General features: G+C 33.1%; 3 protein-coding genes across 4 annotated transcripts in view; 2 read left to right on the forward strand and 1 right to left on the reverse strand.

Annotated features, from left to right (window-relative positions):
• LOC137389555 (uncharacterized) overlaps positions 1 to 14797 on the reverse strand; it is a 365277-nt gene that overhangs the window by 187989 nt on the left and 162491 nt on the right. The gene's annotated exons all lie outside the window — the stretch shown is intronic.
• Positions 1 to 14797, forward strand: part of LOC137389556 (uncharacterized) — a 386829-nt gene that overhangs the window by 133154 nt on the left and 238878 nt on the right. The gene's annotated exons all lie outside the window — the stretch shown is intronic.
• The window catches only part of LOC137392131 (uncharacterized), a 127780-nt gene that overhangs the window by 87331 nt on the left and 25652 nt on the right, over positions 1 to 14797 (forward strand). The window contains exons 15-16 of the mRNA XM_068078762.1: positions 6428 to 6565; positions 9659 to 9796. Of these exons, the coding sequence (XP_067934863.1) occupies positions 6428 to 6565; positions 9659 to 9796 (276 nt within the window). The remainder of the gene's footprint in view (positions 1 to 6427; positions 6566 to 9658; positions 9797 to 14797) is intronic.

A 14797-nucleotide genomic window follows, 5' to 3' on the forward strand; every position in this document is an offset into this window, starting at 1 on the left:
AAAGAAAGCATTTTTTTTCTCTATCAGTTGATATGTTGTTTGTTGTGTTACGCAATCGCATTGCCAAGATAGTTGAAGATTAAAACCGAAAAAATCTGATCGCCGTAAAAACGCTCAGGCCACCAAAACGTGCCCAGACTTGCCCAAAATGATGCCACGCATTTGGCAACCTGTCTCTATCTCTCGTATTCACATCGGGTATTTGCGATAAAAGTCTAGTCTTACGCGGCTCTATTGGCATATATCTTATTTTGTATTTGCTCATGTTGGCTAGAATAAAATTTTAAATCCTGCTACCGATGCATTATTATGAATGTTTAAAAGGCCTCAAATAACGAAAATTGAAAAATTGTTCTACTCACTTTCTCCAAATGTTGTGTAAACATTTGGGTACCGACTACCAATTCTACCGGTCTACGGTAATTCTGTCAAGACACTTATGTAGAACGCGGTCTTTGTATCAGCACAGTTCTGCAGCTACCCATACAAACGATATACAGCCTCCCATAAGCCCCGCCCACATTATGTCGCCTATTACCTATTGCCTACGTACTAGTTTCTTACTAGTAGTATTCTTACCGAATACTAAATAAGTGAAATAAGCAAGCCATTTCTTTGAAAAGAATACAGACAGGGATAGAGTTTTAAGGATGAGAAGTCTGCAGCAAACTGGATTTGAACTCACATTCTCCAGTTCTGCGGACACCCATATACCACATCCGATTCACTACAATATTCTGCAAATCATGTTTTGCATTATCTTCAACAATATTATTTTATTATATAATTTTTACAAGCAAAAATATTTTCATCTCGGCATAAAACTTTTATTAAAAATATTCATCAAGTCGTGGCCACTCACATAGTATTAGCTGATACAATAAGACAAATTCATCTACTGCAACAAACTCAAACAATACATCATCCAGCACGCATTCAAGTCTCGCTTTCTCCTTTATGGCAGTTTCCACACTGACAAAGCTTCTTCGGCTGGTGGGATGACATAAACATTCTGTAATCAGTAAAACAAGTAAATGTAAACAAAGTAGATGCAATAAATATGTCATTCATAGATATGTCATTCTAAAGCGTATCTATTGACAGCTTCCAAATTGGGAGTTAAATAGATTGCGAGTGTAATTTTAAAAACGAATAAACATTTAATAAAGGCACAAGTACGCCAAGCCAACGATTCGAAGCTTTGGTTCTGAAAATTAAAGATTTGCAATGATCAATCGATTTTACCCACTTCCTACGAGTGAAAATAATTTGTAATCATGACTCTAATTTACCAAAGAAAATTCGAAAAAAATATTATAGCTAGGTAAAACGGCAGATAAGCTATGAAACGATGATTGGAGATAGCAAAGAATTATCATTTTGTTAATTAGTATATGTATTTATGACTATAAAAAATATTACATTTACTAAAGTATAGAAGACTCTAAGTTAATTTACCTCCATTCTGTCTTCTTCTGCAGCAAAATGCTGCTGACGCCTGTCAGCTTTGGCCATAGGCTGTCTACTCTAATCTTTTACTAAAAGTTGCTCAGATAATTCTGAGTAGCGGTCGCTCGAACTTGAAGCCATTTTAAAACTATGTATAACTTAGTAATTGTTGAAACGCATTGAGAATGAATTCTCTAATTAGGAGAATCTTCGAGATCACAGACAACGCGTTTTACGAGTGATAAAATTTATTACGGCCTATATAAAAATTTCGCGCGCATGATTGGCTAACGAATCGACCTCATATTTATTGCTCGTGGTTTCGTTTCAGATACCATGCTTGTGACGTCACGAAATAGGCACCCGCTGGAACGTGAGCTTTTAAAAGAGGGCCTCATTCAAACGCATATATCTCTGGACAGGGTTGGTCTACAAAGACAAAAATGGCATCAAATTGTAGCTGATGTTTTAGCCTTTTATGGGTCCTAATTTCATTAAATTGACTTTTTTGACGCAACTACATCTTTAATAGGTCTATGCTACAGTGATTTAAACTTGGTTTCACTCAAACAGTACCCTGATTACAGTGTAGGGTGTGTGAGTTTACATTTTGATATTTTGCTAGAGCAGCCAAGCTAATCCATTAACTTTGCCAGCACAGCACCCTGTTTAGTATTTAAGATATCAAATCTTTAGTTATATCATCTGATTCATTGCGGGAATCCGAGCCTAGAAGCAGCAATTTTTTGTTGCTAGGCAAAAAATACCTGTATTACTTTAATTAACCTTTTTTAGAGTTTTGCAGGAAAACGGTTAAGTTCAGCAGTAAACATTATTTTTTATTGAAAATATTATGTGAAAAGGTTAAATTTTTATCTGGCTATAAGATACAAACATAAATGGTGCTAGAATTTCAGTTGTCACACAAAAACAACGACAGTTTTCGATATTAACAAAATGTTTGTTTCTAACACTAATTACAGCATAAGTAAAGTTGTTAATAATGTAGCATATATGACCTCCTTTTATTGCTTTATTATCTTCGTTTCCATAAGTGGAGACGCAGCAAACCTTTATGTAGGTGTGAATATTGGCTCTTCCTATGATTTTGGATAAGTTAGCCAGGTACAACCTTTTGTACTTCTGCGCTAGACTAGCCATTTCACAGGTTTTAGTCCAGCTGGTCTGCTAGTGATCAAGCTGGCTTATACAATTTTCCTCAATTGATACTTGGGAAGTGTAGTAGTTTGGGTGGGAGCACCTGCTCCATATTTCAATTATGACACCTCATGTTACAGTTTCTTTCTCCGCCATGCCTGCGTTCTAGTCAGAAGCTACCTCCTTGGCTGCACTTCAGTGTTGGTTCACACATATAAATCTTACCCAACTGTTATTATTGTTGCTGTTCCTTTTTTAATTACGTGACTAGCTGGAATACATCTTAAGTTTTTGTTGAAGGTCCGTTAGGCTTCAGGTTCAACAACTGCCAGCTGCTCTTTTGGGTTTTGTTGTAATTTCTCAACTTGATACCATATAGTTAGCTTTGTATGAGTGTTCTCCACCTTTTTTCGATGTTGTGTTTTTTGATCTGTAGAAATCTTTCTATGTGCAAGGTAATCATTAGCTGGAAAACATGGTAAGATGTGGTGGCCTCTTGTGTTACTTGTAATATAACTACATATACCATACCAGTCTATCCGGTGGTTCAAGCCTATCACCACCTTTCCCACAGTTACTGTGATGAAGTACCTAATGATTAGATTTGCCCTATCCTATCTGTTTTCTTGTATTGTTTAAACATCCACATGTTTTTATTCCCATCTAAAGCTTTCGACTGATGGTATTTTGATTTGGATCTTTCGAGGCTTGGGGTAGCACAGAAAAACATTGTATGTTCTTACTCAGGATAGCTGTTCTGACATACGTCAACATTTTGCCTAGGTGACCCGGAAGCCATGCTTTCCAGGTAGTCAATTCATTTTAAAGTGAGTGAGCACAAAATCTTCCCAGTCACTGGTCCTTCCTTCTAGTTGAGCCCAGTATTTAACTTGTAGCCAACGCAGCTGGAACAGATTTTTTCGACACGGCCTGTGAACTTTCTGTCTGATAATCAGTGAGCTGCTAGTGATAGGTCTGCTGATTAGTTTAGTCAATATCGTTAGAAACCAGCTTATTTTTTATGAAAACTAGATCTATTAGTTCATCTGATGCGAAAGCTGAGTAATTATAAATAAACTAACACACTGTTTAAAAGTCGGTGTATTGGCTTCGAGCCACACAGAGGAGATAACCCGAGCTGGTACATTGGCTTGCTGTAGGGAAATAATTAATGTTTTAGTTTATGTGAGTAATTGTTCTTCCAGTCGATATTCATTTATCAATTAACAAATTAATAATCACTGTCACACATTGTTTCAACAACTCCCAATACGTAACAGTCCAAACACTTTTAAATATGCTAAAGTGAGATAAAGTATCAGTATATTATCAGCTGTAATTTATTGCCCTCTATGATTATATTATATATACAATATTTAATAACATATCATATAATGAACAAATAAAACTAAGTCATTTAACTATTCATTACTACTTCAACTAACTAAGTCATAAAACTATTTATTTGCATCACAATCATTTATTACCTACCAACGAACAAGCGGTCTCGATTTTTTCGCGATATCGTCCTAATAAAGATTTGTTATTATAATGAAGGAAGTAGATAGAGATATTTGAAAACTGTTACAAATGGAAGAGAAATTTTGTGTTTAATATCCTGTGCAAGAATTAATTTGATTAGTTTACACTTTCACTTCGAAACGGTTTTTGTAAACAAAGCCATCTGAATGCCGGAATTCCGGCCGTTAGGGATTTTGACACACCCGTGGCGATGCCGGAAAACCGGCTGTTAAGGTTCAAAAAGTTAAAACTTGATAGTATATTTAAACAGTTTTAAATTTATTTAAAATGCCAGAAATATAAAATGCAAAAGACTGATGAATTATAAGTAAGTTATGTAGGTAAATAGAAAATTGAAAATTTTTAAAAGAATTGGAATTAAACAATTTTAAATTCTCAAAACATAATTTGTTAAGCAGGAGTTGCTTGTAGTTGTTATTATAGCCTTATAATTCTAACATATTCATAAGGGGGTCAGGTCACAGCTGCTGCTGATTGTTCATTGTACTACTACCTCTTCTCTATCAATAGATTATACATGATTTATTTGTCATCTATCAAAACATCATAAAAACTACAGAATCTATTTTATAATTTGTGTAGATATGCAAATAGAATCTAATGTTTTTCTGCAATTTTAATCACTTACCTTGACACATGATCAACTTTGAACTCTCGTTTTCAGAACATTTTCTACAACAATATAATTAGAGCTTTTATAACAATTTCCAACTTTCAACAAGTGACTCCTTAGTATTTTAGTATGTGTTATGTGAATAGCTTATAAATAGGTGTACAAGTTTGCATTATAAACTCAGAGTTCTGTTTTACTTCATGTCTTTTGAATTTTCCGCTTTAACAATAACTAACTGTTTCGCTACCGCAACCCGATCGGCTCGGGTTACCATCTCTTTGTTGCTGGAAGCCGATACATCAGCTTTTACACAATGTGTTAGTTTATCTATGATTATTCAGCTTTCGCTTCAAAAAGACCAATAAGAATCGCCATGAAATCAAGCTTGTTGCTAATGGTACAGACCAATCAACAGGCCTCTCACTAACAGTTTCTTGATTATCAAACAGAAAGTTTACCACTGAAAAACCACTGACAAAAAATAATACCCAATCATTTAAGCTGTAGAAGCTTCAAACATTCTTTGCTATTGGGTCTTCAGTCATTCTATATCAAGTGATTCTGTCTTTTCAGTGCATGTATTTCATTTGAAGAACTGTAATAGTGACCGAATATTATGAAGACAATAAAAATACGACTATCGAAATCGCTGGCAAAATATTGTTGGTAAAGTTTGTAAAAGTTTGTAAAAGTTTTTACGATTTTAACTCAAGTTAATTTAATATGTTTTCCATTTCCTAATAATGTATCTTATTTTGGACAACCTTTTTTAAAAATTAAATGGATATTTTCATTCTTTCTCAAGTTATAAGAAAATTATAGACGTTATGTCAACATTTGTGTGAATAGAAAAATTAAATTGGATAGATCTAAAAATAAAGTCGGTAGCGAAATTGTTAACAGAGCGGTGGATTTCAGGCTAATCTGCAATTCTGTTTGGTTACATAGATCAATGCTTGGCTATATACTAAACAATATTGTATTAAAAACTACGAACATGTTTATAAACAGCTGAGGCAGGTAAAATGTTCTTTTAAAGCATTCTGTTGGCTAGAGAGGAATCATAAACTGTGTCTAAATATAACTTCACTTGAGACATGTTTGCTTGTTTTGCTTATTACTTATTTGTAATAGTTCAACTTCTACTTAATTTTCCAATGTTTTATTAAGTTTAATATTCAAATTATTAAGCCAGAAGGTGTAATTTAGAATATGTAGAAGAAAATGCTATCTGCACCATTCAACCTCCTCTCCATATCTAAGAATAACTGTAGAAATAGTTATTACACATGACCATCTCTAACGGTACAAGGGGCTGCCAGTCTACTAGCTTTAATATAATTCTCAGACATAACTTTGTTTCATGGTTCTCATGCTAATATAAATCAGCTTTCTTTAGTGCCCAAACACAGTTTTGAAAAGTAAAATGTCCGCAACCTTTGATAGTTTAGCAATTGGTAGACATTCGTAGCTCATTTATATGATATTTAAATAAAAAGTTGATGATAAAGAATTGATAGGTTAAAGAAAAGTTCTTACTGCATAGCTGTGTATTACTGCTGTGTTTAAAGCAAATTTGTATCTTTTAGCAATTTTAATAAAACCTAGGTTAATGATATAAAAATATCACAAGAGAAAAATTTGTTTAATATAATTCATTTGCAGCTTGGGCTCTCTGAAATCGCTGAGAAAGTTGAATCTTTCTGGTAATCCTATTGAAGTGCTTCCTGAATCTATCACTTCATTGAGTTCACTAGAAGAGCTGGACCTGTCACATTGCAAGATAAGTCAGCTCCCAGAGAGGTAAATATACCTATAGCATATGGACTCCTTCTATGAACAACTTTTACTACTTATTGATGAGCAGCCATGATAAAGTTGCTGGTGATTAAATATTGAGTATTATAAGTAGTTACTTTACCCTAAAACTATGGTAAAATAGAATTAAAGTTTAGTAATTATCAACAAATTTTATGAAGTTTTATTATTTTTCTCATGAGCACCTTTCTTAATCTAACGTATTATATTATTACTATTATTAATCTAAAGTATTATTATTGTTATTGTTGTATTATTCACATAACTTAAACCTTAAGTAGTCTGAACCAATTTTCATCTGCACTGAGTTTTCATCAAACTCACTGTTAGTGGTTAAAGATGGACTTCTCTAAACTCATCAAACTGTAACTGGCAGCCAGAAAAAGTGCGAAATTTTCTTACGAAGGTTTAATTATTGTTAGGTAATAATATTAAATATGTTAATGCTCACCATAAAACTTTCTGATAGCAACAGACCAAAATTTGTTTACTTTCCTACAGCAGTGGCCCAACCTTTTTCTAAATTTCTGACAGCAATATTTAAAGTTCTTCCAAACCTATCCCACAGCTGAGTTCTTTATACATACTAAAGAGAGAGTGGACCAACAGAACATAAATATACATATATCTTAAACATTTTCATAGAGGAGCTAATCATTAATTGCCTGTATTGTATTGACATATACTAATATATAATACAAATACCTTCATATGTAGAATATATTTATTTTCGACTGACCTGAATAAACAAAAACATCATTCTCAAAAACAGCTGTCTGTCAGCTAGAAGGCTTTTAGCTCGAAAGTAAATTATATCACACTACGCTTATGTTACATGTATTTATCCAATGATTTTCAAAAGATGGCCGGATGGAATTTAATTGTGGTTCTTCAACTTTTCAAATGGTTTTTCGTTCAATTCTTGGTTCGAGAAACTATTTGTGCTACTTTACTCTGTAAATATTATCTGTGAAATCATATAAAACAATATTTTCATTTCACTCTAAACTAATGATGTGCAGTAGCCTATGTAAGCATTGCAGTCAATTCATAGTATGTTGGAGTGCACCACATAATCTCATGTTATCTTATCATCTCATGAAGTAAATGCACCATACAGTTTTACTAATCTTTGCTTTTTAATACAATTTAAGTTTAGTCAAGAAACCATAATAAAATATGACTCATTTTTAATGTAAATGTCGAATGGAAATAGGATATTGGTCCGCACAGAGTATGATTTCAATTGTAGTCCACTTAAAACTAGTATTTTTTGTGATAGGTCAGACCATAGACACGTTGAAGCTCAGTTCTTAACTAAAATCTCTGCAACCATATTTAATAATGACTCTACTTGTATACTGTTAGACCACCGAATATCCAAATTATAATATCCAAAAAAAAAAATAATAATAAATAATATCCGAATAACCAAATTTTTTAGCGATACGTATTAGCAATGATGATCATAAAATGTGTTCTATATGCGCACTTGTTTTCGGGTTGTCACAATTGCGGGGGATGTGCGGTCTCCATCACAGATAAAACAAATCAAGTCAAACGCTATGTTTCGCATGATTGGATGATTTATTGAGAATCAGTGCACCCAGTGGCGAGTACATTTCACACACATTTTTGCAATGGAGTATTTATCCGATTTTTTTTCAAAATATGCAGTTAAAAAAAGTCTCTGTACTCAGTTATATCTGAATGCACAGACATTTTTTGTTTTTAAAATATTATTCTGAGTATTTATCTGTTGCAAGAAATAATTTATATTGTGTTAAATGTTGTAAATTTCACAAAACAAATATAATAAAAGTTGGCCTTCATCAGTAAACTGTGTTCAGTTTCCCTTTAAAATTGCTTGCAGCTTGTTACACGATGTTTAAAAGGTTGCACGCCAAAAAAATGAGCTCAAAAAAGCGTAGTTTAATCACAAGCTAGCATTGTTATCGCAATTTTTTGAGCTCATTTTTAAATATGCAATATTAAATAGCTTATGTTCCTTTTAAAAAAGACTAAAATTATTTTGAAGGCTCAATTTAGATAATAATAGGTTTTAAAACACCCATCTCTATCATTCTAAATCGGACTAAACATCCCTAACTTCCGTTCCTTAAAAGCTAGGCTACGTCAAATATTTATGGGCGGAGCTTGTTATGCCGATCGTGTTGTTTTCAAGACCGATATTAAAACGCTGTGAAAACCTCTTCATTACTCTGAAAGTTAGTGAACCAATTTTTATTTTGAGTACAAAATCGGAATCAGCGTGTTTGATTTACCTAGAGAATGCAATAAAGTTTTTACGTGAGAGTTTTGGTTTAAGAAAAAAAAAGTTTTGTTCAGACTATTAGAGGAACCAAGTCAATTTATTGTATGCTTCGGTCTAATTTTGTTTGTAAAGTTAATCAATATTGTTATTAGATTCAGCTATTTTTTATTTTCTCAGAATAAGAAAGCACCCGATTGTGAGGAGTTCTTAGGGGAGTTTTAATTGTGCAAAATCTTTTAGCATGGGTAATCTTTAGCTTTACTATAGTGGGAGCTGTGTTTGTCGCCTTGCTAAAAGCTTTAGAAAGAAGTTTCGCCCTGGCCAGGAATCAAATCTGAATATGTGGTTTCCAACTAAGCATGATTCCATCTGCACCATTCAACCTCCTATCCATATCTAAAAATAACTGTAGAAATCGTTATTACACATGGCAATCTCTAACGGTACAAAGGGCTGCTAGTGTACTAGCATTAATATAATTCTCAGACATAACTTTGTTTCATGGCTCACAGGCCAATATAGCTCAGCTTTCTTTAGTGTCCAAACACAGTTAAAAAAGTAAAATGTCTGCAACTTTTGATAGTTTAGCAATTGGTAGACATTTGTAGCTCATTTATATAATCTTTTAAGTTAAAAGTTGATGATAAAGAATTGATAGGTTAAAGAACAGTTCATACTGCATAGCTGTGTATTACTGCTGTGTTTAAAGCAAATTTGTTTCTTTCAGCAAATTTAATAAAACCTAGGTTAATGATATAAAAATATCTCAAGAGAAAATCTTGTTTAATATAATTCATTTGCAGCTTGGGCTCTCTGACATCGCTGAGAAAGTTGGATCTCAATAGAAATCCTATTGAAGTGCTTCCTGAATCTATCACTGCATTGAGTTCACTAAAAGAGCTGAATCTGTCAGAATGCAAGATAAGCCAACTCCCAGATAGGTAAATATACACATAGTTATATGAACTCCTTCTATGAACAACTTTTACTACCTATTGATGAGCAGCCATGTTAACTTACTGGTGATTAAACATTGAATATTATAAGTGGGTTACTTTACCCTAAAACTAAAAAAATATAATTAAGGTTTAGTAATTATCAACAAATTTTATGAAGTTTTATTATTTTTCTCATGAGCACCTTCTTTTAATTTAACGTATTACGTTATTAATATTATTAATCTAAAGTATTATTATTGTTATTGCTGTATTATTCACATAACTTAAACCTTAAGTAGTCTGAACCAGTTTTAATCTGCACTGAGTTTTCATCAAAATCGCTGTTAGTGGTTAAAGATGGACTGCTCTGAACTCATCAAACTGTAGCTGGCAGCCACAAAAAAATGCGAAATTTTCTTACAAAGATTTAATTCTTGTTAGTTAATAATGTTAACTATGTTAATGCTCACCATAAAACCTTCTGATAGCAGCAGACCAAAATTTTTCTACTTTCCTACAGCAGTGGCCCAACCTTTTTGTAAATTTCTGACAGCGATATTTAAAGTTCTTCCAAACCTACCACACAACTGAGTTCTTTATACATACTAAAGATAGAGTTGACCAACATAACATAAATATAAAATTATCTTAAACATTTTCATAGAGGAGCTAATCAAGAGATGCCTGTATTGTATTGACATATACTAATATATAATACATATACCTTCATATGTAGAATATATTTATTTTCGACTGACCTGAAAAAAACAGAAACATGATTTCAAAAACAACTGTCTGTCAGCTAGAAGGCTTTTAGTTCGAAGGTAAATTATATCACACTATGCTTATGTTACATGTATTTATCCAATGATTTTCAAAAGATGGCCGGAAGGAAATCAAACGTGGTTCTTCAACTTTTCAAATGTTTTCGTTCATTTCTCGGTTCAAGAAACTATTTGTGCTACTTTACTCTGTAAATATTATCTGTGAAATCATGTAAAACTATATTTTATTTCACTCCAAACTAATGATGTGCAGTAGCCTCTGTAAGCATTGCAGTCAATGCATAGTATGTTGGAGTGCATCACATAATCTTATGTTATATTATCATATCATGAAGTAAATGCACCATACAGTTTCTATAATCTTTGCTTTTTAATAACACCTAAATATACTCAAGCAGCCATAATAAAATATGAGTTATTTTTAATATAAATGTTGAATGGAAATAGGATCTTGGTCCGCACAGAGTATGATTTCAATTGTAGTTCACTTGAAACTACTGTTTTTTTGATAGTTCAAAACCATAGACACGTTGAAGCTCAGTTCTTAACTAAAGTTTCAGCAACCATATTTAATAATGACTCTACTTGTATACTGTTAGATCACTGCATACTCTTGTCTCATCATTTGAATTTGACCAATAAATCATATTAAACTGGTATATTATACATGTTAATTTACATACAAAATTATTTTAAAATTTAATTTTTAACCCTCAAAAAGTATCACAGTATTTAAAATGAAAAGGATAATGTAAAAAACTGTCAGAAAGATATAGTATGAAAGACTGACGAATCATGTATAAGCTCTAGTAGTTCAGATGTTGTTTAGCTTATGCTAGAGTATATTATAAGATGCCCATCCATCATCTCTATCAGGTAGATACTTATTTACCTCTACATCTCCATGCATTTTCTTTAATACTATTTTCAATGGGTCTTTTAGCCAATGCGTGATGATTTTTGATCATATATTAAAGTTATTTATGACGAAATGTGCAGGGACCCGCAAAAATATAATTATTACTGTGTATTTCATAAAGCATACGCAACTCATTGGGACGATTCTAACACCTTATGTCTATGTTGCTTATTTGTATCAGTAACTACTGGACCACAACACTTTTTGGAAACTTTAATAGGACATTGATGTACTTTTGCTCATATCTCGCCTGATGAGCTTACAATTTGTGTAATCAATTGAAGATTCCCATATAGTAGTTTATAAATAATTGTGTTCTTCTGACCAATAAAGACATTTCTGGAAACTTAGATTCTTAAATGATGTATTCAATATATCATACTTGTAATATACAAATACTAACAAAAGAATTGGGGTGGTTTTTGGCAATAGGACCAAAAGTTCTTCAAATCGAAAAAGGTTGCTTAAATAATTAATGTACACGCTCAAATCAATTATTTTAACATTTATAATGTTAAAATGTTTAAAAACACTGCAAATCATAAAATATTGATTCATAAATCATAAATAGTTGGTTCATACTATTCTTCAGGAACAAAAAAGTGAAGACTTACTAAGCTACTTTCTTGGCTTGTTATGTCATAGGCTTTACCATCTTCATTGAACTTTAGTTGGTTTCAAGACATGTATATGAATATTCCAATACCAGTTTTTTAATCTTACTACAGCTCAGGGACCTACTAACTATACTATAGTTAATAGGTTTAAGCTACAGCTATTCAAACCTTACTACAGCTCATAGACCTACTAACTACACTATAGTTAATAGGTCTATGATACAGCTATTCAAACCTGGTTTCACTCAAACAGTACCCTGGTTACAGTGTAGGGTGTGTGAGTTCACATTATGATATTTTGCTAGAGCCACCATGCTAATCCTTTAACTTTGCCCAGCACAGCACCCGGTTTAGTGTTTGAGATATCAAATCTTTAGTTATATCATCTGATTCACTGTGGGAAGTGGAGTTTAAAAGCAGCATTTTTTTGTTGCTACATGTAGATAAAAATACCTGCGTTACTTTAATTACGGTTTACGGTTAACGATTAAATTCAGCAGTAAACATTATTTTGGATTAAAAATATTTTTTTGAAAAGTTAAATCTTAATATATCTATAAGATGCAAACATAAATGATGGTAGAACTTCAGTTGTCACACAAAAACACTAGCAGTTTTCGTTTGTAACACTAGTTACAGCATGAGTAAAGTTGTTAATAATATAGCATATACTGTATGACCTCTTTCTATTGCTTTATTTTCTTTGTTTCCATAAGTGGAGACGCAGCAAACCTTTATGTAGGTGTGATTATTGGCTCTTCCTATTATTTTGGATAAGTGAGTCAGGTACAACTTTTTGTACTTCTGTAATAGACTAGCCATTTCTCAGATTTTTGTTCAGCTGGTCTGCTAGTGATCAAGCTGGCTTATGCAATTTCCTCAATTGATACTTAGAAAGTGTAGTAGTTTGGGTGGGAGCACCCCCTCCCTATTGCAATTATGACACCTCATGTTACAGTTTCTTTCTCCGCCATGCCCGAGTTCTAGTCATAAGCTACCTCCTTGGCTGCACTTCGGAGTTGGTTCACACATATTAATCTTACCCAACTGTTATTATTGTTGCTGTTCCTTTTTTAATTACGTGATTAGCTGAAATACATCCTAAGACTTTGTTAAAGGTCCCTTATTTTTCGGCTTCAACAACTGGTTTTGTTGTAGTTTCTCAACTGGATAGGTACTATATAATTAGTATTGTATGAGTGTTCTCCGTCTTCTGTTGATGTTGTGTTTTTTTATCTCTAGAAATGTTTTGATGTGCAAGGTAAATATTAGCTGCAAAACATGGTAAGATGTGGTGGCCTCTTTTGTTACTTGCAATATAACTACATATATCATACCAGTCTATACGGTGTTTCAAGCTTACCACCATCTTTCCCACATTCTCTGTGATGAAGTACCTAATGATCAGATCTGCCCTATCCTAACTGTTTTCTTGTATTGTTTAAACATCCACATTTTTTATTCCCATCTAAAACTTTTGACTGATGGTATTTTGATTTGGATCTTTCGAGGCTTGGGGTAGCACAGAAAGACATTGTATGTTCTTACTCATGATGGCTGTTCTGACATGCGTCGATCTTTTGCCTAGGATACCGGGAAGCCACGGTTTCCAGGCAGTCAATTTATTTTTAAAGTGAGTGAGCACAAAAGTACCCAGCCAATAATCCTTTGTTGCAGTGGAGCCCATGCAGAATTTAACTTTTAGCCAACGCCGCTAGAACAGATTCGTTCAACACGGCTACCCTCCATGCTCCGACCAGTTCGTTAGCTCAAACAGTTCCAATGATGCTCGCATTAGAGAAAGTTTATGTCAGTCAACCAAGTTCTTTTTTTATTTATCTTTTTAATTTTATTTAGCTGCTACCGATTATCTATTAAGACATGAGCTCGAAGTTTTGATGTTGAGATGGTTTGACTCTGTGGTAGTGTTAGTATTAATGACAGCCGGTTTAACTGATTTAGACAGTTTTTGTTGCCGACTGTGCTATTTTACAAGATTCTAGATTTGAAGTTGAGATATACTCAAGCTCATTGAATCCATCATTGCAAACAGTCTGATACTAAAAAGGATCGCTTAGCTCACCTGATGCAATGGAAATATTGTTTTATTCATGTTTGCTCGTTTTGTGCTTTCCTTGTAAACTCTGTTTTAGTTTATGATCATTTGCTTGGAAACAACTTTTGTTAAAGAAACAACTCTAGAAGAGATTTGCCTACATACAGTTTTCTTCGTCTGATGAATCCTTCTCCAGTCTTCTACTGTTTTGGTGTGTTACGCTATGACACGCTCACTCTTTATATCGGTCATTTTAGCAAACCTTGAATTAAGTGGCACAAGCTTTTCAACCGATTCATGCTGAAGTGAATCAATTGAGAAGTCTGCTTGTTTAGACTAATTAATCAAAGAGTTTTCCTTCTCCAGCTTCTTTATTGTGGGAGTCGTCTAACTCTCAACACATCCTTTTTGAAGGTGTTCTTAACTTACACTTATGGGTCTAGTATATATTTTGTACAAATATGACTTCCAACTTTAAATTTGAACAGTAGCATATCTTTGAGTATTTTACACCGTGCATATAACAATCACATGCAAAATACTGACATTATTTAGCTAAAATATTATTTCAGAAAAAAGCTATGACGGCATGAATTGAGCAAAAATATAAACTTAGCCAAATACAAC

The sequence above is a fragment of the Watersipora subatra genome, chromosome 3 (genome assembly GCF_963576615.1).
Source record: "Watersipora subatra chromosome 3, tzWatSuba1.1, whole genome shotgun sequence".
Lineage (NCBI taxonomy): Eukaryota > Metazoa > Bryozoa > Gymnolaemata > Cheilostomatida > Watersiporidae > Watersipora > Watersipora subatra.